The sequence below is a fragment of the Selaginella moellendorffii genome, unplaced genomic scaffold (genome assembly GCF_000143415.4).
Source record: "Selaginella moellendorffii unplaced genomic scaffold, v1.0 SELMOscaffold_14, whole genome shotgun sequence".
NCBI lineage: Eukaryota > Viridiplantae > Streptophyta > Lycopodiopsida > Selaginellales > Selaginellaceae > Selaginella > Selaginella moellendorffii.
The window spans coordinates 2,569,909-2,593,711 of NW_003314275.1; the positions used below are offsets into that span (position 1 = coordinate 2,569,909).

Below are 23,803 nucleotides of genomic sequence, written 5' to 3' on the forward strand. Positions count from 1 at the left end.
GAGGAGTGATAGAACCTGTAAGCGGAAAAGTATAGTTTTTCGTTCTCAGATTTTCTTTACGAGCCTGCTCCAAATCACGAATTTTTTCTTAGCGGTCAGCACCAGCATCTTTTGGTGCATTGGTTCGCCACAAACGGAGAAGAGAAAAATGTCAAAGTCACATACCTTGTAGCATGCACCACAGCCTCTGCCTTTTGAATAGGATGGGCAAGGCAAGGTGGGAAGTTCACCATAGCCACAAGCTACGCCTGAAAATGCGCCTGAAAATGCGCCTGAAAATGCGGGAGACAAGAAAAGCGAAGGATTTGCTTACATACCGTAAGTTCCAATATCGCTGTGGCAAGGTCACTTTCCAAGTCTGCAGTTGCCAAAACCATTGGTCTCGTTCGAGCAGCTTCCGGATCGCCCTGGAAACTGGCACGTGTTATAATACAGGCCGTTGATTAAAGGTCTCTAAAGAATTATAAACAAAAAGAAAAATATCTACTCCCTAAAGGTTCGGTTCTTGGATTGATGAGGTACACCAAGAAGAATGTGAGCTGCCCAGCAGCTTAGCCGATTAAGGGTTGCCCCAATGAGGTGATCACTATGTAGATGCGCATGTTGTACCACTTGCATCATATTGACAGTAAAGTATGAACAGCAAGATCTAATGAAATTGGAGGATTCTTGGAGATTTCTTCCCTCCGCATGTTTCATGCATTACCCTTGTACAGTTAGTCTTAGGCGCATAAAAAACCCACACCCTCGAAGCTTTTGCCTTGTCTTGCCTTGCTCAGCTCTTTTTGCAAGTATCTAGTTCTAGATCTCTTCAAACTTCTACTAGTCCACATTCTACCATGCAGCTGCTCCAGCTTGATGGCTTTCATCATCTGTTACAGAAGCATATGGGATTCTTAGATCTCGATCGAAATATAAAGAGCGCTCCTCTGATTCAAACTTTGTCGGAGGATCTTGGCGGAAGAGAGGAGGTAGAAGCTTGGATGCGAGAGTACATTGCTGGGATCTTCATTCACTACCGCCACCACCGCCCCTTAGGAGGCTACTTCTTCTTCTCACGGATCCAGACCACCTTGTTCCAATGTCCGTGAGAAATGCCATCTCCGTCTGGATTTGTTTCTAAATGGTTTTCGTTCAATTTGGATGTTGCAGCTCCAGTGATTCGCAAGGTTCACAACGATTCTGCTCTCGCTGTAAGCATCTTGATCGATTGTCGGCGCAAAGCTTTCGATTTATCAGGATTAACGAAACTCCACGACCACGTTTTTCCTGTGTTCTCTCGCAGATCAAAGGCAGAGAAGTCGCCGGGGATCTAAGCGGGACGTGCCTGTTTCTAGTTGGTGAGTTGACCAGTTCGGCATTTTATCTTTTTCTCTTTTTTCCACTTGCAGGGATGATGGGCTGCGGCAAAAGTACCGTCGCCAAGGATATCTCAGAGGCGCTCAGCTATGAGTTTCAAGACAGGTTGAAAACAAAATAAATAAAGGAAAAGTGTCACGTTGTTTTTTTGGTACAGTGACAAGCTTGTCGAGAAGGCCGTCGGCGCTACAGTCGCAAAGATCTTCAGCGATTCCAGCGAGGAGAAATTCCGAGCAGCGGAGGTTTGTATAGTTCGAATGTCAAGTGGCAAAACATTGAAGCCTCTTCTTCTCTATGGTATAGAGTGAAGCGCTTAATCAATTGTCCGAGACCTCCAACGTTGTGGTGGCCACGGGCGGTGGCGCGGTTGTAAGAGACGAGAACTGGTAACATGAGTTACATCTAAGGTTTTTTTTTTTTGACTTTTTTTTTTTTGACCATGGGATGATTTTTACAGGAGGTATTTGAAGCAAGGGATCACCATTTATTTGGACGTTCCCGTGGAAGCTCTGGCACAACGCGTGGTGGCCGCTGGATTGGAAAAGCGGCCACTTTTAGTAGCATCAGGGCCGGACAATTCGCCAGGCAACGCTCACGAACAGGTTTTTCTCGTGCTCGATTGTTTGTCATTGTTTCATTGCAAAAAAATTATAAAAAAATATTTTCAGGCTTTGGCTCGTCTATCAAAGGTGTACGAAGAGAGGAACAAGGCCTACGAGAGGGCTGATCTTAAGATCAGCGTGGCAAGTATGTTCATAGCTTGTTTTTTTGTTTCATTCTTACAAAACGATTGTTTGGGTCCAGAAATTGCGAGTGAGCTAGGTAGAGACTTGAACGAGCTGCCCCCATCGATGATTGCTCTCAAGGCAAGTTAATCCCCACAAATTCCTTGTTCTTGAAAGATTTCTATAACATTGATCTCTATTCAGGTGTTAGAAGAAACGCAAAGGCTCATTAATCGCCATTGAAGAGCACCCATCAAATTATTCTTGGCATATCCAATAATGGCCGTTGCATTTTTGCAATAATGGCCGTTAGATGTGAGAGATCCAGCGGTTGAGATTAAGTGAGACTAAGAAAACTCTTTTACCCCTTTGAGAATGTAATGCCATGGCTCCTCCGCATTCGCAATCTATGCACTCTCGTCTCCGGCGATGCGGTCGGCGATCGCGCCCGCGATCGCGATGTCCAGCTCCTCGTCTCGCAGATCCGAGCTTGCGGCATGGCGGGGAGCCTGGCGCGGGGCAAGAGCATCCACGCCCACATCCTCCACACCCGGCCGGAGCTCTCGCGGGACCGATACCTCGCCAATTTCCTCATCCAGATGTATGGGCGATGCGGCAGCGTGGAGGACGCGCGCTCCGCCTTCGATCGCATCCAAGAACCCAACGTCTTTTCCTGGGGCGTCTTGATCGTGGCATATGCCCACAATGGGCATATGCGCGAGGCGAAGAGATCGTTTGATTCCTCGCCCCAGCGCAACGTTTTTCTCTGGAACTCGACTATCTCGGGGTTCGCACAGTGCGGCCACATCCAGGAATCGCGAGCAATCTTTGAAAGGATCCCGGCGCGCGATGCTTGCTCGTGGAACTCGGTCGTCCAGGCGTATGCCCAGATCGGGGATCTTGCCCGGGCGAGCGAGCTGCTGGATCGAATGCCGCAAAAGGATCTCATTTCTTGCAATGCGATGATCGCGGCCTACGCCCATGGAGGAGAAGTCTGGCGATCAAAAGAGGTTTTTGATGTGATGGAGAGGAGGGAAGTGGTGTCGTGGAACAGCCTCATGTCTGGGTTTGCACAGAACAAGTATTACAAGGAAGGAAAACTCGTGTTTGATCTCATGCCCGCGTGGAGCATCGTTTCGTGGACGGCTCTGATCCAGTTCTTTGCCAGGAACGGGAATCTCGAGGAATCAAAATATACTTTCGATAGAATGCCCGAGAGGAATCAAACTTCGTGGAATGCAGTTATGTCGGCGTATGCGCAGAACGGGTGCTTGGAATATGCTCTAAAGATTCTCGAGAAGATGCCCGAGCAAGACGTGGTGTCCAAGAACACGCAGTTGTCAGTATATGCCCAATCGGGGCATCTAGAGAGAGTAAAAAGGCTTTTTGATTCAATGGATTGCGATAACCCTCTCACGCTAAGCACAATTCTTCACGCGTACGGAGACGCACGTAACTTTGATGCTATGAAGAAAATATTTGAGAAGAGGTCGTACAGGAATCGAATTACGTGGACAGCCATGGTGACGGCATACGCCTCAAATGGGCATATCCCGGAATCGAAGAGAATGTTCGACAAGATGCCCGAGCATGGAATCCTCGCTTGTAATTCCATGCTGGCTGCTTATTCTCAGGAAGGTCATCTCAAAGAAGCCAAGGAGACATTTGATAGAATGCGCGAGCACAATGTGGTTTCGTGGACGAGCATGGTTCAAGCCTACGCTCAAAACAAGCACTTGGACGAGGCAAAAGCCACTTTCGATCAAATGCCCGACAAGGATTCCATCTCTTGGACAAACATGATCACGGCTTACACGCAGTGTGGTTGCCTGGACGAAGCTAAAGCAATGTTTGAGGATATGAGAAACCGGGGGATTTACTCGTGGACGGCCATGCTCACTGGCTATGCTCAAAGCTCCAACTTGAGTGTTGCGAGGAGAGTTTTCGATCGAGTTCCACAGCGAAATGTTGTGACTTGGAACGCGATGATCAGTGCGTACTCGCAGGGTGGTCATGTTGCTGATTCTCGTCTGCTGTTCGAGCAAATGGTGGATCGCAACATCGTGTCTTGGAACGCATTGATCTCTGGATATGCGCAAAATGGCTTCGTAGCCGAATCGAGGAAGGTTTTTGAGCTCATGCCCGAGCAGGACATGGTAACTTGGTCGAGCATGGTGGCGGCTTACGGCCAAAGTGGTCATATCGAGGAGGCCGAGCAAGTGTTTCATCGCCTCCCGGAGCACGACACCATCTCTCTCACGACCATGGTTGCTGCTTACGGCCAAAACCTGTGCCTCGGCAAAGCAAAATGTCTTTTTGATGGGATTCCCAGGCAGGACTTGATCGCTTGCAACGCGATGATCGCTGCCTACACCCAGAACGGCTGCCTGGAGCAAGCAAAATCCATGTTTGATCGCATGACCGTGCTGAGCTCCTTCACCTGGAACGCTATAATCTCGGCTTACGCTCACTCGGGCCAAGGCAAGGCCGCCATCGAGCTCTTCAAGCAGATGTGTCTTGGAGGCGAGCAAATGGACGAGATTTGCTTCGTGAGCGTCCTCACGGCATGTAGCCGAGTCGGGCTCCTCGGCGAGGGGCTGAAGTATTTCCTCGTCATGCGCGGCGACTACAAACTTAAGCCGGCTGGCGAGCACTACTGCTGCATGGTCGACGTTCTTGGAAGATCCGGGCTCTTAGAAGAGGCCGAGGAGCTTATCTACGAAATGCCTTTCCTTCCAAACGTTGTGGCATGGGCGACTCTGCTGGGAGCTTGCAAGATCTATCGAGACGTGAAGCGAGCCGAGAGAGCTGTGGATAGATACTCGGAGCTCGATCCAGATAGCATCACTCCGTTCGTGCTGCTGGCCAACATTTACGCTGCTGCCGGCATGGAGGCCGAGGAAGCGAGCGTGAGAAAGAAGATCAGGGACAAGAAGGCGAAGAACTTTAGAAATCCCGGGTGGCAGAAGGTTCCCGGGATAAGTTTGATCGAGGTGGACAACCGGGTGCACAGATTCATAGCGGGCGATAACGAGCATCCCAGGATCGAGGAGATTCGCAGCGAGCTCGAGAAACTTCACTGCGCGATGAAAGAAGCTGGTTATGTTCCAGACACGCGGGAAGTTCTTCACGATGTTGACGAAGAACACAAAGAGGGGATTTTGAGTCACCACAGCGAGAAGCTGGCCATTGCGTTTGGGCTCATGTCGTTGGATGATCGTTGCAAAGAGCCAGTTCGAGTTGTCAAGAACTTGCGAGTGTGCCTGGATTGTCACACCGCTACCAAGTTTATCTCCAAGATCACGGGAAGGAGGATCATTGTCCGTGATGCAAACCGGTTCCACGAGTTTGACAACGGGACATGCTCGTGCCAAGATTTTTGGTAGGAATTACTAAAAGAATTCGCAATTTTACATTCGAATCTCGAAGTGTTTGAGAGCGGGTCTTTGCAACTGTGGATTACTGCTCATGAAAGACAGGATTTCTGATAATTTGTGTCGGAATATTTGTCCTTGTTAGCTTACAATCCCTCAAGAACAGCATGATCAAAACCACGAAAAACAGGAAAAAAAAAACGATTTTTTTCTTTGCAGGATCGTCCGCACGTCCTGCAAGAACATGCCATGAAGAGAGCGCGTACTGTGGATGAAAACAAAAGCGGATCGCAGTAGAGTCATAGTGTCAGCCTTTCGTGACTTTGAGCGCTCACCAGATGTATTCCTTGATCTAGGAGACAAAGAGCGAGTAAAACTCCATGCCAGGCGAAATTGGTCGATCGATTCATCCAAAGAGTAAATTCTCCGCCAGAGATAGAGAGAAAAAGGTCCATCCATCGATCCAAAGAGTGTAAGTCTCCCAATCTCCTTGCCGGGAATTACTGCTACAGTGTGAGACTGTATCATTCAATGCAAGCCAGCTCCGTCCACCACCATCGCCATGAATGAAACGCTTTTCTTCCTTTGTTTATTTGTTTACCCCTTCATCATTCCCGTGGAGGAATGTGGTGGCGGTGGGAAAGAATTCCGCCCCAGAATCCCCGGTGTGGAATTCCGTGGCGGAATCGACGGGTACGATGGATTCTGGGACGGAATGTGGCTATGTGGGGACTCTTTAGCCGTTGGAAGAAGGGAGGAAGTAACATTCTTTGCCAGCGAATTATACCGCTCTCTTGGTTTTATAGGTCTGGAGGTCGTAGCAAATATTTTGTGTGTCCATTCCCGATCGATCGATTGTTAGGGTTCTTGGAGCGCGCGCGCGCGACAGAGGGATCGTCGCGTCGGCCATCGGCGCTGCATTCGAGGTGTGTGTGTGCGTGTGTCTCCTCGCATTCTAGTTTGGGGCTATTCTCTGGTGAATTCTTGGCTGGACAATCCAGGAGCTCGGCTTTTGTCTGTGGCATTCGATCCGTGTTGACGAGGATTCTTGCAGGAGGATGCTGCATTGCGTGGTCGAGAAGAGGATTATCTCATTCTTGTGAGCTCCTAGCTGCCGAGGGGGAAAGGCTTGCATTGATCGCTAGGATAGAGTGATGGCGGTATCGAAGAGCTCTAGCGCGCTGCCACCAGAGCTTATCAGGCTTCTAGACGGCGATGACAACCAGAAAGTCCGAGCTCACACTTACTATATCTTCAATCGGTCTACATTGCGGCATATGAGCCTTCTCAAGGCCTTCTGCCTGTTCGTTTTCCTTCTTGTGACGTAAGTTCTCTTCTTCGGGAAAATCTTCTCTACACTCTTTTTCTTTTCTTTTCAATGCAGGGCTGCTTACTTCTGGACTGGATCGTTTCCTTCTCATAACAAGCGGACGGATTACACAAATCCCGCTTGGTCGGACAAGGTCCAGAAGTCCGCAATGAAAAAGGTGCTGTCCAGTTTCTTAGCTTGGGATGCTTCTTCGTGTGCTAACAATGAGTGTGACACACAGAGAGGGGAGATGGTTGTGCTAGTCACGGGGGCAGCAGGATTTGTGGGCTCACATGTCTCGCTGGCTTTGCGAGAGCGTGGAGATGGAGTTGTAGGGCTGGATAACTTTAACAGCTACTATCCAGTGGCGCTGAAACGGGCCCGCGCGAAGAATTTGCTCAAAGACGGAGTGTAAGTAACATGCTCATCGTGGCTATTGCTCGCTGATTTTGCCGGACAGTTTTGTCGTAGATGGGGATATAAATGATTCGGCATTGCTGGAGAGATTGTTCGCTCTTGTGAAGTTTACACATGTCTTGCATCTAGCTGCTCAGGTACGTTCGGCTCGAACTTCTTTGCAGTGAACTAAATTCGGTGGAGTGCAGGCCGGGGTTCGGTATGCTACCCACAATCCTTTGGCGTATGTGCACAGCAATGTCAACGGTTTTGTCACATTGTTAGAACAATGCAAGGTGGAGAGCTTTAAAATGCAACGAGGTTTTGTTCTAATTATCTGTCTTGACTTTTCTTGCAGAATAGTAATCCGCAACCAGCAATAGTTTTTGCTTCTTCGAGTAGTGTGTATGGTCTCAATGACAAAGTACGACTGTCGCATCTCAAGCCATTTCCTGACAAAGTCCGGTGCAGGTTCCATTTTCAGAAGGGGATACCACCGACCGACCTGCAAGCCTCTACGCAGCGACGAAGGTAACAGGTTTTTCAGTCGTCTTTTCTTCTTTTGCTAATGTCCAGACGTTCTGTCTCGCAGAAGGCGGACGAGGCGCTTGCACACACGTACAATCACATATATGGCTTATCTATCACTGCGTTGAGGTGAAGCTCACGTTCATTGACTTCATATATAATTTTTTCGACAGGTTCTTCACGGTCTATGGCCCATGGGGCCGTCCCGATATGGCGTATTTCTCGTTCACGAGGAACATCGTGGAGGGACATGTAGGTGCCGTTGTCCGTCACTGTGAATCACGCGATCTAAACCGCTTATGTTATAACGTGTGTAGCCGATTAGAATATTTCAAGGTCCACATGGGGAGGAGTTGGCCCGCGACTTCACTTTCATCGACGACGTTGTGAAAGGCTGTGTGGCCTCTCTGGACACGGCGACTCCAAGCACCGGCAGCGGAGGCAGGAAAAACACTGCCGCACAGCACAGAGTTTTCAACCTGGGGAATACGCATCCTGTGAAAGTCGGCACACTCGTGAGCATTTTGGAGAAACACCTCAACAAAAAGGCAATCAGACAGTAAGCGCCTTGGTGTTGAAGACTTTTATTCCTTCTCTAACTCTTTGATTGCAGCATTCAACCGATGCCAAACACCGGAGACGTGATGTATACACATGCTAACGTGACCAAAGCACGCCTGGAGCTGGGGTGAGAATGCTTTCCCTCTGTTTGACTCACACTCGCGTTTATTTTTTATCTCAGCTACACACCCACGACCAATCTGGAGCTTGGTCTCAAGCACTTTGTGAAATGGTACCAAAATTATTACAAGTCGGGAAGCGCGCACGAGGCCAGTATGAGCGGATACAAGCCTTACTGAGGCAGTTTCTAAACCATACTGTGAGTTATACCATAGTACTAATAGTGTATAGATATTGAAACTTCCAGGTGCTTATATGTATCCTAGCACCACCTCTATACTTTTTTTTTTCTGGCGGAAGGTTTCCTCAGAGTGTAATGTAACAATTCTTTTTATTCATTCAAGTTTGCTTTTCTTCCAGTGTAGGATATTATCGGCGTAAAGATTGGCTTTATGTGAAGCTATGGCGATGGCTGTGCCAGTGCTCCATAGGTTCGTTCCATTTCTTCATTCACGCTCAAGGGGTGCAGGGCCTTGCCGTTTTGGAGGACGAGATTGGGCTGCTGCTATTCACAAGCAGAGAGATGTAGTGGTCTCTTGTGCGCCTTCTTCGCCATCTCCACAGGAAGAAGCTTCAAAAAACAATCAATCTCGGGCTCTACTACCGCCGGTATTCTGTCATTCAGGCTTCGTATGCGTTCTCATGGCTTGTGTCTCAGGAGGACGCGAGGTACATTGCGAAATTGATCGCTGGATGTGTAGGTGGTGCTATTCTCATCAAGTATGGGAGCTTGATCGTTCCAGATATTGCAAGACCCAGCATTCTCCAGGCTCTGGCAATGATATTCACTCCTGTTGTGGTGAGCGTGGCTGCTTTGTGGAATGCGAGCTCTAGAAAGAAGCCATGATAAGGTCTGTTTTGCAAAGTTCGTTTGTTCTTCTCAGACTGAGCAATCGATGTTTTTTTTTTGTAGATTTGTAAAAGAAAGTCACCAAAAAAATTCATATGTTTTGTTCAAGAGCTCGTGCACACTCTGGATAGAAGCACGAACGCTTCTGCATTTCCCGGGTCAAGCTCCAGCATTTGCTTCCCAGCGACGCCACCATAGCGTCCAACTTGGTGCACGGAGCTAGCTCCCAGAAGTGCCCTCCACACGGGTCCGTGAGCCTCGAACGGCATGGTGACGCTCAGCTCCTCCGCCCGGTCCAGCTCTCCAGCTCTCGCAAGCAAGCCCACCATCGCGGAGTAGTGCTCCGGCCGAGCACTCAATCCAAAGTCACCACTCAGCGACGCAAAGAGCTGCCAGCCCCGGTGGACGAGACCGCCATAGCCGCAAGCGATAAGAGCCGCCAGGAAACACACATCGTTGCTGTCAAGCCCACTGCAATTCAGCTCCTGGAAGCTCTCGAGTCCCTGCCTCCAGGCCCCGGCCAGGACGCTAGATTCGATCAAGCAGCTCCAAGAGACCGTGCTCCGCTCGGGCATTCGGTCGAAAAAGAGTTTCGTCAAGCTCAAGCTTCCGGAAGTGACGAACGCATGCAGAAGGCCCGTCCAGGCGACGACATCCCGCTCCGGCATGGCTCGAAACGTTTCCAGCGCTTCCTCGAGGAACCCATTCCGGGCATAGGCGTGAAGCATCGACGTCCATGACTGGAGCGTCAGCTCGGGCATTTGATCGAACAAGCTCTTGGCTTCCTCAAGATGCCCGCTCAAAGCATAGGCTTGCAGCATTGTCGTCCACGACGCAACGTTATACTCCGGGAAGCTGTCAAAGATTTGCTTGGATCTGGCAAGATGCCCAAGCTCGGCATAGCAGTGGAGAAGAGCGTTCCAAGATATCAAGCTGGTCTCCGGCATCTTCTCAAAAATTTCATCACAGTTTTGGAGATTTCCAAGACGTCCGTACATCGCGATCACTGTGTTCCACGAGACCACATCGTGCTCTGGCATGCAAACGAAGATCTCTTCGGCGAGTCTGATATGCCCAGATTCGGCATGAGCTGCAAGAAATGCGTTCCAGGAAACCATGTCAAGGACTGGCATCTCCTCTTGGAAGATTTTTGCTCCTTTGCAAATCCCAGCTCTTTCGAGAAACGAAGTGAGTATGATGTTCCACAAGACAATGCTATGCTCTGGTGCGAACTTGAGAAGCGAGTAAGCTCTCTCTAGATGCCCATTCCTGGCATATGCCGAGAGAAGGATACCCCAAGAGAAAACGTTGGGTTGGCTGATTTGATCAAAGACTTGTCTTGCCAGCTCCAGGCTCCCGCACCTTCCGTACGCATCCACAAGTAAATTAGCCAAAAACCTGTCCTGCGTGAGTGAGCTACTGGTGATTTGCTTGTGAATTTTGGAAATGTCTGCTATTGCAACGCAATTTTGGAGATGATCCGCGAGGAAAATCCTCGCTTGCTCACTCGAGCACATTCAATGTGCTATCCTCAGATGCTTTCTTGACATTCTTGTCATCTACAATTGTGATTCTTCAAGATAAGAATTCAAAAGAGAAGAACTACCTAGTGAAAAAATAATCAAGTATCTAGTGGAGATTTATTCGTGGGAGTAATGTTTTTTAAGGGTCTTGCAGTGCCCAACAAGTGGAGAAAAGTCGTAAAGAACACAAATCACTCAAAGGTTTTGGCGTGACAAAGCGAGGTTTTTCTTTGTGATAACGTAATTAGTTTGGAAGTTTGGGGAATCCACGCCCCTTGCAAGCGGCGAAGGATAAGAGTCTCCTTTTACAACAGCGCTCTTGGATTTCCAGCTTCAAGGCACTTTGCGACATTCATTTGTATCCAGAGCTGCCTCATGCTTACGCCATGCGGGAGATATTATCAACAAGATGGGCATGGAGAAAAAAAGATAAAAGGTGGCGCCCAAGACGTTGAACTTCCATGTCGTTTTTACGTGTGTTATTTGGTTTGTGCCTCGTGGCGATGAATAGATGGGTGAGGTAAAGTCTACGTGTCAACAGGACAAGTGCCATCAATTCCAAGTGGGCTCTTTTGTTGCATGGCCAACTTTCAATGTGGCAGGGTGTAATTTCATCCCAATATATTTCTGAGCTAGTAGTTCGCTTTAGAAAACGTTGTTATGGAAGCAGTGGAGCAAATCATACGGGCACGGACGCACAACTTCGTCTTGCTGCCCCGGATTTTACGAATTAGTCAAAACCGTCACCTCTAGCGAGGAAACCGGCGGCTTACAATTTCACACGTTCACATGCGCGCCACGTGGTCAACAGGTAGAGAATATGCTTCCGTGCGGCGTCCGTGCGAGCGTTGTGGCGGATATAAATCGGCCACGCGAAACCATCGCTACCGGGAAAGAAAGGAAGAAAAATCACATCGCGCATTAAATGCTTGCCCTTGAGAGGCGCTCCTCGCATGTGATCCACTCGCCCTCGACGAATCCGACTAGTTTAATCCATCAAATTCTATTCTAGCCGCGATCCATCCATTCTTGTTCCATCGATTTCCATTCCAGGCTTGCAATCTCTGCCCGCTCACGCGATCGATCCATCAGCGCTGCGAGAGATTGTCAGGGGTAGCTGGCGGTAGCTCTCAATCGCGCTCGGTTCTTGTGCGTTGCGCCAGATTCTCACAGGCAATTTGTCAATCGTTGCAGGAAATCCCAAGAACAGGCTAGGTTCTTGGCCAGGAATTCCAAGAACAGCAAGATACTTCTCGATCTTGGCAAGACTCCAGAGATTTCGAGGAGATTTCGAGCTCCTTTCTCGATTCTCTCTCGATCTTGGCTGGAACCCAAGAATCTCGATGGGGAATGCTTGCAGGATATCGTCGATAGACTACTCCAGCGACGACGAGAGCGGCGGTGGCGGTGGCACGAGCCGGTGGATCATCATCCTCCAGGCCAAGGGCGACGTGATGAAGCTGGATCCCCGCGGCGCCAAGATCAAAGCCGGCGATGTCATGCTCCAGCACCCCCACCATTTCCTCTGCCTCGCCAGCACCATCCTCGTGCGCCGCAAGAGCAAGATGATCCCGGCCAAGGCGACGCTCCAGCCAGGCAAGATCTATCTCCTCCTCCCCTTGCCAGATCCGGAAGGCCAAGAACACGACCAGGAGGAGCGCGAGGGGCCCAAGAATCTGGACGAGCCGCTACTCCCCACGAGAAACAAGGCCGAGGGCACCACCAAGTTCATCATCTCCAAGCACTACCTGGACAAGATCTTGAGCGAGAGCAAGCAGCAGGGCAGCAGTAGCAGGAGGAGCTCCATCCGGCGCAGCGCTCCAATCCCCCAGAGAAGATCCTCCTCCTCCAAGCGGAGATCATGCGAGTCGAGCGTCCAGCGGAGATCCATCGTGTGGAGCCCGGCACTGGACAGCATTCCCGAGAAGTAGGGAGTGAGTTTTCTCTATTAGCGCGCGCGCGCCCGGTATTCCTTGTCCGAGGTGTCCGAAGTGGAGTGTCCGAGGTGATAGTCGGTGTCCGAGGTGGTAGACCGAGCATACGTTTCCATCGAGTGGTCGTTTACGATGTTTTCTTCGTGTTCTCCTCTTGATCTTTAAAACAAAGATAGCTACGAATTAAGAACAGTTCCATTCCACGCCGCCACGGAACAAATGATAGTCTAATCTTTTCTTTGCACCAACCTTTTGGGAAATCTCCCTGTGGTTTTGTTTGACCGGGAAGCGATGCATTGATTCAAAGATTTCACGCCATAAAAACTGGAGCGACCAGCGCTGCGACAAACTTGGATGAACATGCTATCATGTGGAAGGCGGCACACCAAATCCAGAAAATCCAAGCAGCGTAGTTTATATACGCCGGGACAAACTCGCCGTTAAAGAGCGCGCACAAGCTATTAAGCCAACCAGTCATAGTTCTTTCGAGACAAAAAATGGGAAGAACAAAGAAAGCCAATAGTTGTGTGCTTGCTTGCCGTGGATGGATTGGAAACCAATGCGTTCATACGGAGCAAAGATTTATTTCTTCTCAAAGCCATCCTGCCAAAACAAGCAAACGAGAGAAAACGCATCAAAACAAAGAAACAAAGATTCGAGACAAAGTGTGCGTGCGAGTACCTCTCTTTGTTGCTTGCCGAGACACAGGCTAGGACGACGAGACGATGCATTCCATTTGTTTCTAAGTCCGCGTTGATAGAAAAATTGGTTTCCTGCTAGTAGGCCGCGGCTCCATAATTCCCTCGTCCAGATCCCGAGGCTTGGTTTGGACAATCTCTGGCCCAGTGACCGCCTTGGCCACACTTGAAACAACTATTTCCCGAGGCACCGCCTCCACCACCGCCGTAAGATCCTGTATTGCCACGACCGCCACCACTGCCATATCCACCACCACCACCGCTACCATATCCACCACCGCCACCACCACCGCTACCATATCCACCACCGCCACCACCACCGCTACCATATCCACCACCACCACCGCCGCCGCCGCTACCATATCCCCCACCGTATCCGCCGGTATAGCCACCTGAGTTGTTGCCCCCGAAACCACCGGCGTTTCCACTGAATCCGCCACCTCCTGTGTTACCACCGCCGCTGTTGCCACTGAATCCGCCACCATAGCCACCACTGGTGGTACCACCGCCAGTGTTGGCACTGAATCCGCCACCGCCACCATAGCCACTACCAGAGTTGGCACCAAAGCCACTTCTACCACCGCCAGAGTTGCCGACGTAGCCACTGTATCCTCCTCCGCTACTTCCACCACCGCCAGCATTTCCGCCGTAGCCACCTCCACCAGCGTATCCACTTGCACTCCCGCCATATCCTCCGCCTCCAGTGGTAGCGCGGTACCCAGCGTCCGCTCCAGACATACCGCTCATCGTTTGCGCCGAGAAGCTCGCCGTGTTGTTGATAGGCTCGCCTCTCCTGAGCTTCCCGATCGCGTCAATCATGTACTTGCTCTCCGCGACGAAATCCAACTTCTCGGCTCGCTGGATATTTACTTTGACCCGCTGCTCGTCGTTGAAACTTTCTTCCTTGATCCTGACCTTGAAATGGTGCTGGGTGAACTGGATGCTGGCAATGTGGTCAAGGAACCGGCCGTTGTCCTCCTGTTTCCACATAAAGAGGTCCTTGGCTTTCACGCCCAAGAGTTCTTCCGCGGCCTCCTGGAAGCCAGTGAGCCAGGTAGCGCCCGTGTGATCCATCACTTGAATGGAGAGCATATATCTGTAGTCGCACTCGGGGACGGTTCGGTCACACCGCTCACACCGCCAAGTTCCGTCTCCATTGTTCGTCACCTTTTTGCTGCACTGCCTGTCTCCAATTTGCAGCGGGCATGCTGTGTAGCAGAAGCTGTCCGTCTTTATAAAGTGGATGGTCGCTCTTATAGTGACGAAGTCTGGCTTCTCCGATCTGCCAAGTCCCTCGTCTTTAATCTGCGACACAGTCTTCCGGTTCTCCGTCCGACCACCACCGCCCGCTCCTTCCCTGGAAATAGACTGCGCCTGTGCGTGCCTACCCTCGCGTTCAAACCACAACTGCAGGGAACGTGCTTCTGGATGATCGGGATTGATTTGGAACCGCGTCGAGGAAATAGTCCCCAGGCTCTTTCCGCTGAAATCGCTTACTCGACCTGCTTTGATTGCCAGTATGGGACTTTGGCCTGAATCACATAGCTCCTGGAGGTGCTGTCCTTCTTGAGTACAAAAGTTGCCCCACATTGTGATCTCGACGCTCTTGCCAGACCTGTCTCTAAGCTGCAGCGTCCTCCGTTGTGTCTCTGTACCGTTTTTTCTCATTATAGTCGTTGTTTGGTTGACCCCGACCACCACTCCAATGGCGTCAACCATGGCATTGTTCGGCAGATTCTCGATCTCACTGACCTGCTTGAAGTCAAACACTTGCTGCGGAACTGACGAGTCCTCAGGACACGGGTCGAGCACTGAGTCCTTCTCGAACATAATCTCCCAGTCGTTCTTCAAGTGATTGAACTGCTTCTGTGCCGCTCGGAGGGATCCTTTGGAGACCATATACAACCGACCGACCTGAGCACGCTCGTAAAACTCGTCCGCAACGTTGTTGAAGCAAGTAACTCTGATCTCACCACCCTCGGCATCCAGAAGATCGAAGCTAAACACCCTGCCATCACCTCGGGCGTTGTTGAAGCGACGGAGGTCGCTCTTAGAAGTGATCCTCGCTTTGATCGTCCAGCGGCCGTGATACGGGTTCAAAGCTGCTATAGGAACGAGTCCAGGCGGCCCCTCGTTCCTTGCAATAGGCCCTCTATTCGTGTAAGTTGGCGGCGGTCCATATGGAGGATTCGGAGCATAAGACCCGATAGACTCTGCCGGTCTTCCACCGTACGCAACTGTTTCTCTTCTAGCCTCTGCTGGCCTTCCATAAGGACTCACAGCGGGAGTTGCTTGTCCTCCAAAAGAACCCGGCTCTGCTGGCCTTCCATAAGGACTCACAGCGGGAGTTGCTTGTCCTCCAAAAGAACCCGGCTCTGGTGTTCTTCCACCGATAGAGCTCCCCTCTGCTGCTCTTCCACCTAGAGAGTTTGTCTCTGTAGGCCTTCCACCGAAAGAGGTAGCCTCTGCCTGTCTTCCCCCGAAAGAGCTCACTTCCGTTGGCCTTCCACCGAAGGAGCTCACCTCTGCTGGTCTTCCACCGTAGGAGCTGACAGCGGACGCTGTTTGGTTCCCACTAGGACCAGGAGGATCAACTACCGCTCCAGGAGGTTGATCGCTCATCTCTGCATTTGAAACAAGAACATCCAAGTTGAGGACAATCACTATCCTGTAAAAAAAGGAAAAGAAGCTCGCACAAGAAGACAAGGATAGAAAAAGAGTAGCTTACTTTCTATCTTTCACGGTGTTGCAAATGTACTCTTGAAGCTTCACGATGCTGCTCTTCATCAAGGTTCCATTCTTGACGACCTCGTTGAGCTGCGTGGCGAGCATGGCCTGCTGCACAGCGGTCCCATCCGACAGCACCAAGCGATAGCGCTCTTGGACGTTCTGATTCGACCCAATCTGCTTCACGTCCAGTACCTGGACGATGGGCCGGAGCTCCAAGTCCCCTCCCAGGAGCGCCACAATCGCATTGGGGGTGAGAGACGGCTGCGCCATGAGAGGAAAGAATCGCCAAAACCCTAGACGACGCAAACAATACACCCAAGCCGCGATCGCGGCAGAGCTTACCCGATCAAACAGCCTGGCGATCGAGCCGCCTTCGCGATCGCCACGCGTGAGGCGGTGCCAAAATATCCAAACCCTAGATTAGCGCGCCAAAAAATAAAGAAGCTCAAACGCAAGAACCCTATATTGGGCGGCAAAAGAATGGGGCTGCTTTGGGGGCGCAAGAAGAATGCTGCGCCGGCTCCAACTCCAGCGCCGCCAGCGCCAGCGCCGGACCCAATTCCAGCCGATCCTCCCGTCTCCGCGGATGTCGACGCAGCGGCTTCGTCGGCAGTGAGTAGTAGTAGCGATGGCGTTGCTGCAGGATTGCTGGCGGCGGAGACGAGCGTCTTCGAATTTGGGAGCGCAGGAAGAGAGAAAGTGACGCTGGCTGGCTACTGCCCGGTGTCCGATGCCCTGGAGCCCTGCCGCTGGAAAATCCTTCCCTCTGGCGATGGAGCGCCCAAGTTCCGGGTTATCTTTTGATAAACCCTAGCTCGTCTTTTTGCCTTTGTTAAGGCACGTGGTTCGAATCTTGTGTGGATTTGATTAAGGGCCAATTACCATCCTTTTTATTTTCCTGCAACGTGTCCACGTTAACATCACTATTTAATGTCTTCCGTACGCCTGGGATGTGGGGAATATCCGGTCCAGTCAAAAAAGTGGACGACGTGGTGCCACTTGTCGCCATCAGATTGATCGAAGGAACTGGAATATCCCCGGAGTTGGGACATGCTACATAGAAGCATATAACAACTATATGGAAGGTGACATCCAATAATCCACCACGTCCCATGATGATAATGAATCACATACATGCATAGCATTATATGCCACAAGTGGGGATTTCGCTCCTTAGAGCACCGGTTGAGCCATATTAGTACCGTAGAACCTTGAAATTCCCTGGTTGAGGCATATATGTATGTGGATGGTTAGTGGCACACATACATTAGTGCGTTTTGTCTCACATCCCCCTGGGCCCTGGCCGGCGGGGATAACAGCGTAAAGAAGAGAATTTTACCATTGGACGAGGGAGATAACATAACATTAGGCCTTCCTTCCCCACAAGTGGCCCAGTTAGCGTCGTGTAATGGCCTCAGCCGCGCTGCAGCCTAACGAGTGGCTAACTGTGGCGAGTCCAGTTTGTTAGCCTCGCCCCATTGCCCATTAAGAAAGTGGGAGTAGCAATACAGGGAGGTGTGCTGTGTAGTGTGTGTAGGCTATAGCGGCCCTAGAGTTCTTTGTAATGGGGAAGAGAGAATGTAGGCGCTGGGCGAGGGCGAGGGCTTGGAGGAGGCGGCGATGAGCGCGATCGAGGCGCGGGATCGAGGCGGCGCTGCTCCAGGTGCGTGAGGCGCGGTGTGGAATCCGGCTGCGCGGCCGCGGCATCGAGAATCTCCGCCCAGGGTCTGGATTTAGGTCATCGAGGACTGTGCGCGAGAATGCGGCAACGCTCGCGGCAGCTGGGGAAGGAATGTAGGAGTGGCGGTGAGCTCTAGTGTCGAGGCAGGGAGGAGCGAGAAATGGGGTGTGCGTGCACCAAGGAGAATCCTCAAGAGGAGTCGGAGAGCCCCAAGGTTGTGACCAGGGCCAGCAAGCGGGTGAATGGATCGGCGAGGACCGAGGCTGCGGTGGCGAATGGGATTGTGGAGAAGGAGAGCAAGGAGAGGCCGAGAGGTAGGAAGCAGCAGCAGCAAAATGGGACTGTGGGACTACATGGGGATGTGGTGGAGAGGAGGAGAATGCCGGAGCCCAACCCCCGGCTCAGCAATCCCGTCAAGCACATAGAGGGCGAGCAAGTCGCTGCTGGATGGCCTGGGTGGCTCTCGGCGGTGGCGAGTGAGGCCATCCGAGGTTGGATTCCCCGACGAGCAGATTCGTTTGAGAAACTAGACAAAGTACGGCCTACTATTGTTCCTTGCTCTTGTTCCTTGGCTCTAACAGTGGTGCTTGCTTCCTTTTTCTCCAGATTGGCCAAGGCACGTACAGTAATGTCTACAAGGCACGCGACTTAGATAACGGACAAATTGTGGCGCTCAAAAAGGTCCGTTTTGATAATCTCGAGCCAGAAAGCGTCAAGTTTATGGCCAGAGAGATCCAAGTTCTCAGACGATTGAACCACCCCAACGTGATCAAGCTTGAGGGTCTCGTCACGTCCAGGATGTCCTTCAGCCTCTATCTCGTGTTCGAGTACATGGAGCACGACCTTGCCGGGCTTGCTGCGTGTCCAGGCATCACGTTTACAGAGCCGCAGGTGAGACGAGACGTGAATACTTCCTTGATTTCTGATTACTGAATGCGAAAGCCGACAGGTGAAATGCTACATGCAGCAGCTGATTCGTGGTCTGGATCACTGCCATACTCGGGGAGTATTGCACAGGGATATAAAAGGATCAAACCTTCTCCTGGACAACTCTGGGATTCTAAAAATCGCTGACTTTGGCCTCGCCACTTTTTTTCATCCCGACCAGAGGCAAGCATTGACAAGTCGGGTTGTGACTCTTTGGTACCGGCCTCCAGAATTGTTGCTTGGAGCAACGGAGTATGGGGCTGCTGTTGACCTTTGGAGCACCGGCTGCATTCTTGCCGAACTGCTTGCGGGCAAGCCGATAATGCCTGGTCGTACAGAGGTAAAAGAAAACGTTTTAAATTTCGATTGCTAACTTGAATGCATTCACAGGTCGAACAGCTGCATAAAATATTCAAATTGTGTGGCTCTCCTGCGGAAGAGTATTGGAAGAAGTGGAAGTTGCCACACGCCATTATTTTTAAGCCGCAGCAGCCTTACAAGCGTTGCATTGCGGAAACGTTCAAAGATTTTCCCGCTTCTGCATTGGCGCTTCTAGACACCCTTCTTGCTATCGAGCCTGCGGATCGACAAACTGCAGCGGCAGCCTTGGAGAGTGACGTACGTCTTACAGTGGCATATTAAATACTTTCAGGGAGCTAAAGTGTTTTTGTTTTGCATGGCAGTTCTTCACAAAGAAGCCGTATGCATGTGAACCTTCAAGCTTACCACAGTATCCTCCAAGTAAAGAGCTGGATGCCAAATATCGCGATGAAGAGGCTCGCAGGTACATGTTTGTTTGTCTTGTCACTGTGGCTGTTTCTTAGAAATGAAATCTGCAGGCAAAGGGCTGGCAGGCATGCCGGCTCGGATGCCAGACGAGGTTCCAGGGAGCGGAGTAGCAAGGCGGTTCCGGCGCCAGATGCAAATGCAGAGTTACCAAGCTCATTGCAGGTACACTTTCTTTTTAGATCTCGAACTCTTAGATCTCAAGCTCTGATATACCATCCGTATTTGTACGACAGAAACGCCGTATTCATTCTCACTCTGCAAAGAGTAAAAGTGAAAAGTTCCTTCCAGCAAATGAGGACCCAGCAATTGGTTTTCCGATAGATCCACCAAGACAATCAGATGTAAAAGGTGCATCGCCGGTCGGTCGTCTCCCTCCTGCTTCCTCGCGGTCCGGCCCAATGACGAGGAAACAAAAGGAGGATGACGTGAGAATGGCCCCTCCCAGAATGATGACGCGGACGTCGAAGACGGTCACTGACTTTAATGCTCCCGCCCAGCCAGCCGACTTGTCGAGCTACTCGAGCTTGGTCGCTGCACGGCATGGTGAACGAAGGGAAAGGCGAGAAAGCAGGCACAGGGAGAAAGAAAAAGAAGGCAACAGCGGCTCCGCAAAGCCGAGTCTTTCGAATGGTAAGGCTGAGAACGTAGAGAAACCGGCCGAGACATCCAAGCCTGTGGAAGATTTGCAAAAGGAGTCGTCGTATCTCAAGGAGCAAACTAGTTTGGAAGCTCAAAGAACAGACGGTCTTCCTGCTCTGGTAAACGATCTCTTCTTCTTAGTTTCTTCTCCTTTGCTTGCTGAAAACTTCGTTCCAGGCACACGAGAACCGGATGTACCACTCGGGTCCCTTGCTCCGCCCAGGCTACTCCGGAAACGCCATAGACGAGTTTCTAGAGGACCACGAGAGGCGGCTCCAGCAAGCAGCGAGACGAGCGGTACAGGCGGAGCAAAACGCGAAGGCAGCGGATAAGTGACGACCACTATACCACAAGATAACTCAGTATACTCCTACGCCAGGACTACTCACGCAGGTTGGGTCTCGGATTTTCATTCTCTCGCTTGGTTTGGTCGTACTAAAATGAGAGCTTGGGTGATAGATCCATCTATCCAGGACCAGAACACACTAAATAGAGAAGTGAACAAAGAGAAAAAAGAGGGGGCCATTCTTTTTCTTAATCTGTTCAAACTCATCAGTTTTTACATAAGAGAGAACCATTTTTCTCTTGGGGATGTCAAAGGTTCGTGGTTTTCTCCTTCTCTCATTCGCAGTTACTAGGGTAGTAGTGAATAGCGTAGAGGAAATGGAAGAGCAGCAGTCCCAGCAGCTGGACGAGCTCTTAATTCCGCCACTAAACTTTGCAGTGGTGGACAGAGGCATCTACAGGTCGGGATATCCCAATATCACGAATCTTCCCTTTCTGGGCAAGCGCAGGCTCAAATCAATCATGTAAGCTTTTGAGTTCCTCGCTTTTCATCCTTGCTCGGTCGCTAAAAATTCGTTTTTTCCTGGTTTTCCTCGCAGTTGCCTCTGTCCGGAGCTCTATCCGGACTACATCCTCGAGTTCCTCGGCAAGAACGAGATCACTCTTTTCCACCTCGGCATTGATGGAAACAAGGCGAGTGGACCTTTGATCTCTCTCTTTCTTCCGTCGATCATAATCTGTGTGATTGGATTTGTACCAGGAGCCGTTTGTGGACATCCCCGAGGATGTGATTCGCCTGGCGCTCAAGAATTTGTTGGGTTAGCTGTGTTCTTACTGTTTTGGTTCCGTGAGGAAACATGGCTGAGTTCTCTGGCTTTGCTTTGTGTGGATGAACAGATCCTGGCAATCATCCTGTCCTGATCCATTGCAACAAAGGCAAGGTGTGTTTTTTTTTTGGTCGTAATCCTGTGATACTAACAATGGCATGGATTCCGAAAAAAACTTGTTTTGCAGCACCGCACAGGATGTTTGGTTGGTTGCCTTCGAAAGCTCCAGCGCTGGTCGCTCACGGCCATCTTTGACGAGTACCGGAGGTTCGCGGGCACCAAGGTGAGGATGCTAGATCAACAGTTTATGGAGCTCTTCGACGTCTCCAGCTTCCGGGGATTAACCAGATAAACTCTCCCCCTCTTTTGCCTGTGGGTTTGCGATTTTGGAGAGACAGTCGCAACCTTCGCGACATTGTTGTCCTTTATCTCGTAGTTAGAAAATAAATTACTAATTATTCTTTCTTTTTTTTTCGTTTTTCGTTTTTTTTTTTTTTTTTTGGCTAAGCTCGAGTACTTGGAAGTTTTGTGTTGAAATTATCATTTGTGGTTCTCATTTGTGGATGTGCAGTATCTCCCAGTCGATCACCCCCAAGCGCTTCTCGGTTGTTTATCTCTTTAGTCTTCGCTGTGCCATGTATAACTTTGAGAATAGCTCACTGGGACGTTATAAGCGGCACAACATTTGCTATAAACCCAATGGCCAGCTCCAGAGAAGCAACATCGACCTTAACAGCTGTTTCAATGGAGGCAGCCTCAACTGTGGCAGAAACTTTGCTGATTCGTGCCAACATAGTCATCACCCGATAGTACCAGACACGTCACGCTGGGAGACACCTCACAATCTCAATTGAATAGTATCAGAGGGCTAACCGATTCAGGATGAGCAGGAGACCAAGGATCATGCGTGTGAAGCGGCCTTTCCTCTTGAAGAGGTCCTCCTCCTCCTCCAACTGTGAACCAGATCCTGCTGCACCTCCAGATGCACAGACCCGGTGAAAGTTGCGTCACAAGAGCCTGCGATTTGTGGATGACACTTTAAAAGCCACATATTCACAAGTTAATCCGATGGCAATGTCCGAAGCATATCGTCTTCTTACACACGTTGCAGTGGTCAAACAGATCCTGCCTGTTGGTGCACAGATGGATGAAGAAAAGGAGTGCAAGCATCTTCTATGCACGCTTCCTCTTTCTTTTGATACCACGATTCTAAGCTCTTCAGCCTTCCATCCCCAAAGCTGGTGAACCTCAGTATTGTTGAGAGCTATCATCACGTCTCTCGATCTTGGCTACGGGAATGGAAGGCTGGAGAGCAATGAGGAAGGTGCATCGAAGATGCTCACATTCCTCTTCTTTGTCCATTTGTGGGAAACTTATGCTTCGTGCTTCAGACATGGTCATCTTTCAGCCAATCAAGAATAACCATTTTCTTTGGTGAAAGCAGCTCCGCCCGGGCGATGTGGAATCCCACCATCAAGCTCAACCCAGATCATACAGCTACAAAGCACATCTAGTCAGGATAATGGTCAGCTTGACCACTGGTGCAAAAGTCTCTGTGTAGTTCACTCCAGCGACTTGAGAGTAACCTTTCGCTCTCGCTTGACCACTGGTGCAAAAGTCTCTGTGTAGTTCACTCCAGCGACTTGAGAGTAACCTTTCGCTCTCGCTTGCCCACCAAATGGATGTAAAGACCGCATTTCTGAATGGTGAGCTCGATGAAAACATCTACATGGAGCAGCCTGAAGGATACAAAGTTCCAGGAAAAGCACAAGGTAATCTGTGGCTTGAGACAGTGGTAGAAAAAGCTTGATGATTTTCTCAAGAGAAAATCAAGAGAGTGGGAGCAGATGCAATCTACATCACTGTCTATGTGCATGATTCTTTTCTTGCATGCAACAGCCAGCAGTTTGATGTAGGTTACTTCTTACATGCTACTTCCATTTTTGGCCTTCTTTATACGGTTCTTACTGGACAGGGTGTCCAGACTCTCACACACTGGCTATTTCTTTAGCCTTCATGAACAAGAAACAGAGTGTGGTTGCTTGTTCGAGCTGTGAAGTATCTTGCTGCCAATGCGGCCTGCAAAGGAGCTATATGGCTACACCTTCTCACTAATTGGGGTACTCTCCTCCAGGTCCTGCACATATTTATTGTGACAATCAAGGCAGCATTGCAGCAAAATTCGTAAGATTTCATCGTGAAACATGGCACATCAGTTTCTTCGTGATCAGTATGAAAATGGCATCATTGAGCTGGTATATTGTCCCACGCAGGACATACCCTTACCAAACCTTTATCTGCGCCGAAGTTGTCCTCAGCTCTCAGTGTCAGCTCGAGTGGGAGTATTAGGATATCTGGCATTGATATCAAATACCATGTGCCCTGGGAGACACGTTCGTCTTTCATGTTGTTCAAAATTCAATTGAATCACAATTGGAACCACAACATCCCCCGATTCTGCCGCATCCGCGCAATGTTATGGCGAATGGATTCCTCCAGGAAGAGTGATATTTCAATATCAAATAAATTGGTTGTTTTATCAAAGAAA

At 50.2% G+C, this 23,803-nt stretch overlaps 8 protein-coding genes across 12 annotated transcripts; 6 read left to right on the forward strand and 2 right to left on the reverse strand.

The window, feature by feature from the left end:
- The first annotated feature begins 510 nt into the window (after window positions 1–510).
- Window positions 511–2,431, forward strand: LOC9631946 (shikimate kinase). Of its 2 annotated transcripts, XM_024675407.1 has the most exons (11): window positions 511–579; window positions 882–1,083; window positions 1,153–1,193; window positions 1,286–1,340; window positions 1,392–1,464; window positions 1,517–1,601; window positions 1,663–1,745; window positions 1,817–1,961; window positions 2,028–2,106; window positions 2,164–2,225; window positions 2,289–2,431. In XM_024675407.1, the coding sequence occupies exons 2-11, from the start codon at window positions 888–890 to the stop codon at window positions 2,325–2,327; spliced, it is 858 nt and encodes a 285-aa protein (XP_024531175.1). In that variant the 5' UTR covers window positions 511–579; window positions 882–887; the 3' UTR covers window positions 2,328–2,431. The 2 variants fall into 2 exon arrangements, with proteins under 2 accessions (XP_024531175.1, XP_024531174.1); XM_024675406.1 differs by having other exon boundaries at window positions 511–1,083.
- An 11-nt stretch (window positions 2,432–2,442) lies between these two features.
- On the forward strand, window positions 2,443–5,575 carry LOC112346424 (pentatricopeptide repeat-containing protein At1g56690, mitochondrial-like). The gene has a single exon (XM_024675405.1). The coding sequence runs from the start codon at window positions 2,465–2,467 to the stop codon at window positions 5,468–5,470; it is 3,006 nt and encodes a 1,001-aa protein (XP_024531173.1). The 5' UTR covers window positions 2,443–2,464; the 3' UTR covers window positions 5,471–5,575.
- Window positions 5,576–6,240: 665 nt separating this feature from the next.
- LOC9631947 (UDP-glucuronate 4-epimerase 1) lies at window positions 6,241–8,710 on the forward strand. Its single transcript, XM_002970331.2, has 13 exons — window positions 6,241–6,384; window positions 6,513–6,782; window positions 6,843–6,945; window positions 7,009–7,178; window positions 7,228–7,321; window positions 7,373–7,459; window positions 7,522–7,587; window positions 7,635–7,694; window positions 7,756–7,820; window positions 7,865–7,943; window positions 8,009–8,250; window positions 8,305–8,379; window positions 8,434–8,710. The coding sequence occupies exons 2-13, from the start codon at window positions 6,613–6,615 to the stop codon at window positions 8,549–8,551; spliced, it is 1,329 nt and encodes a 442-aa protein (XP_002970377.2). The 5' UTR covers window positions 6,241–6,384; window positions 6,513–6,612; the 3' UTR covers window positions 8,552–8,710.
- Window positions 8,711–8,755: 45 nt separating this feature from the next.
- On the forward strand, window positions 8,756–9,330 carry LOC112346386. The gene is made up of 3 exons (XM_024675262.1): window positions 8,756–8,981; window positions 9,031–9,223; window positions 9,286–9,330. Exons 1-2 carry the CDS (start codon window positions 8,775–8,777, stop codon window positions 9,217–9,219), a joined length of 396 nt encoding a protein of 131 aa, XP_024531030.1. The 5' UTR covers window positions 8,756–8,774; the 3' UTR covers window positions 9,220–9,223; window positions 9,286–9,330.
- On the reverse strand, window positions 9,327–10,739 carry LOC112346351 (pentatricopeptide repeat-containing protein At4g02750-like). The gene has a single exon (XM_024675101.1). The coding sequence runs from the start codon at window positions 10,737–10,739 to the stop codon at window positions 9,327–9,329; it is 1,413 nt and encodes a 470-aa protein (XP_024530869.1).
- A 2,255-nt stretch (window positions 10,740–12,994) lies between these two features.
- Window positions 12,995–16,502, reverse strand: LOC9631949 (replication protein A 70 kDa DNA-binding subunit A). Of its 3 annotated transcripts, none has more exons than XM_024675424.1 (4): window positions 16,450–16,502; window positions 16,106–16,400; window positions 13,361–16,045; window positions 13,000–13,282 (listed from the first exon to the last, which is right to left on the reverse strand). In XM_024675424.1, exons 2-3 carry the CDS (start codon window positions 16,375–16,377, stop codon window positions 13,456–13,458), a joined length of 2,862 nt encoding a protein of 953 aa, XP_024531192.1. In that variant the 5' UTR covers window positions 16,378–16,400; window positions 16,450–16,502; the 3' UTR covers window positions 13,000–13,282; window positions 13,361–13,455. The 3 variants fall into 3 exon arrangements, with proteins under 3 accessions (XP_024531194.1, XP_024531192.1, XP_024531193.1); XM_024675425.1 differs by lacking the exon at window positions 16,450–16,502 and having other exon boundaries at window positions 13,361–15,640; window positions 15,701–16,045; window positions 16,106–16,404; XM_024675426.1 differs by lacking the exon at window positions 16,450–16,502 and having other exon boundaries at window positions 12,995–13,282; window positions 13,361–16,001; window positions 16,106–16,181.
- A 1,019-nt stretch (window positions 16,503–17,521) lies between these two features.
- LOC9631950 (probable serine/threonine-protein kinase At1g54610) lies at window positions 17,522–20,728 on the forward strand. Its single transcript, XM_024675427.1, has 8 exons — window positions 17,522–18,323; window positions 18,395–18,679; window positions 18,738–19,055; window positions 19,106–19,333; window positions 19,399–19,499; window positions 19,555–19,666; window positions 19,738–20,262; window positions 20,321–20,728. Exons 1-8 carry the CDS (start codon window positions 17,949–17,951, stop codon window positions 20,477–20,479), a joined length of 2,103 nt encoding a protein of 700 aa, XP_024531195.1. The 5' UTR covers window positions 17,522–17,948; the 3' UTR covers window positions 20,480–20,728.
- On the forward strand, window positions 20,725–21,729 carry LOC9631951 (tyrosine-protein phosphatase DSP1). 2 transcript variants are annotated; one of them, XM_024675429.1, is made up of 5 exons: window positions 20,725–20,952; window positions 21,028–21,121; window positions 21,189–21,246; window positions 21,326–21,369; window positions 21,443–21,729. In XM_024675429.1, exons 1-5 carry the CDS (start codon window positions 20,735–20,737, stop codon window positions 21,605–21,607), a joined length of 579 nt encoding a protein of 192 aa, XP_024531197.1. In that variant the 5' UTR covers window positions 20,725–20,734; the 3' UTR covers window positions 21,608–21,729. The 2 variants fall into 2 exon arrangements, with proteins under 2 accessions (XP_024531197.1, XP_024531198.1); XM_024675430.1 differs by having other exon boundaries at window positions 21,326–21,364.
- Window positions 21,730–23,803: the final 2,074 nt, after the last annotated feature.

Excerpts from the sequence above, each read along its gene's own strand:
- LOC112346424 (XM_024675405.1), top strand. The coding sequence starts at position 2,465 with ATGCCATGGCTCCTCCGCATTCGCAATCTATGCACTCTCGTCTCCGGC.
- LOC112346351 (XM_024675101.1), bottom strand. The coding sequence starts at position 10,739 with ATGTGCTCGAGTGAGCAAGCGAGGATTTTCCTCGCGGATCATCTCCAA.
- LOC9631950 (XM_024675427.1), top strand. The coding sequence starts at position 17,949 with ATGGGGTGTGCGTGCACCAAGGAGAATCCTCAAGAGGAGTCGGAGAGC. Across the intron at positions 18,324-18,394 it reads CGTTTGAGAAACTAGACAAA|ATTGGCCAAGGCACGTACAG; the intron begins GTACGGCCTACT and ends CTTTTTCTCCAG. Across the intron at positions 19,334-19,398 it reads CGGCAGCCTTGGAGAGTGAC|TTCTTCACAAAGAAGCCGTA; the intron begins GTACGTCTTACA and ends TTTGCATGGCAG.
- LOC9631947 (XM_002970331.2), top strand. The coding sequence starts at position 6,613 with ATGGCGGTATCGAAGAGCTCTAGCGCGCTGCCACCAGAGCTTATCAGG. Across the intron at positions 7,179-7,227 it reads AATTTGCTCAAAGACGGAGT|TTTTGTCGTAGATGGGGATA; the intron begins GTAAGTAACATG and ends TTTGCCGGACAG. Across the intron at positions 7,695-7,755 it reads GCCTCTACGCAGCGACGAAG|AAGGCGGACGAGGCGCTTGC; the intron begins GTAACAGGTTTT and ends TCTGTCTCGCAG.
- LOC9631951 (XM_024675429.1), top strand. The coding sequence starts at position 20,735 with ATGTCAAAGGTTCGTGGTTTTCTCCTTCTCTCATTCGCAGTTACTAGG. Across the intron at positions 20,953-21,027 it reads CGCAGGCTCAAATCAATCAT|TTGCCTCTGTCCGGAGCTCT; the intron begins GTAAGCTTTTGA and ends TTTTCCTCGCAG. Across the intron at positions 21,122-21,188 it reads TCGGCATTGATGGAAACAAG|GAGCCGTTTGTGGACATCCC; the intron begins GCGAGTGGACCT and ends GATTTGTACCAG.
- LOC9631949 (XM_024675424.1), bottom strand. The coding sequence starts at position 16,377 with ATGGCGCAGCCGTCTCTCACCCCCAATGCGATTGTGGCGCTCCTGGGA. Across the intron at positions 16,046-16,105 it reads AACACCGTGAAAGATAGAAA|GATAGTGATTGTCCTCAACT; the intron begins GTAAGCTACTCT and ends CTTTTTTTACAG.
- LOC9631946 (XM_024675406.1), top strand. The coding sequence starts at position 840 with ATGCAGCTGCTCCAGCTTGATGGCTTTCATCATCTGTTACAGAAGCAT. Across the intron at positions 1,746-1,816 it reads GTTGTAAGAGACGAGAACTG|GAGGTATTTGAAGCAAGGGA; the intron begins GTAACATGAGTT and ends TGATTTTTACAG. Across the intron at positions 1,962-2,027 it reads CAGGCAACGCTCACGAACAG|GCTTTGGCTCGTCTATCAAA; the intron begins GTTTTTCTCGTG and ends AAATATTTTCAG.
- LOC112346386 (XM_024675262.1), top strand. The coding sequence starts at position 8,775 with ATGGCGATGGCTGTGCCAGTGCTCCATAGGTTCGTTCCATTTCTTCAT. Across the intron at positions 8,982-9,030 it reads CTCGGGCTCTACTACCGCCG|GAGGACGCGAGGTACATTGC; the intron begins GTATTCTGTCAT and ends CTTGTGTCTCAG.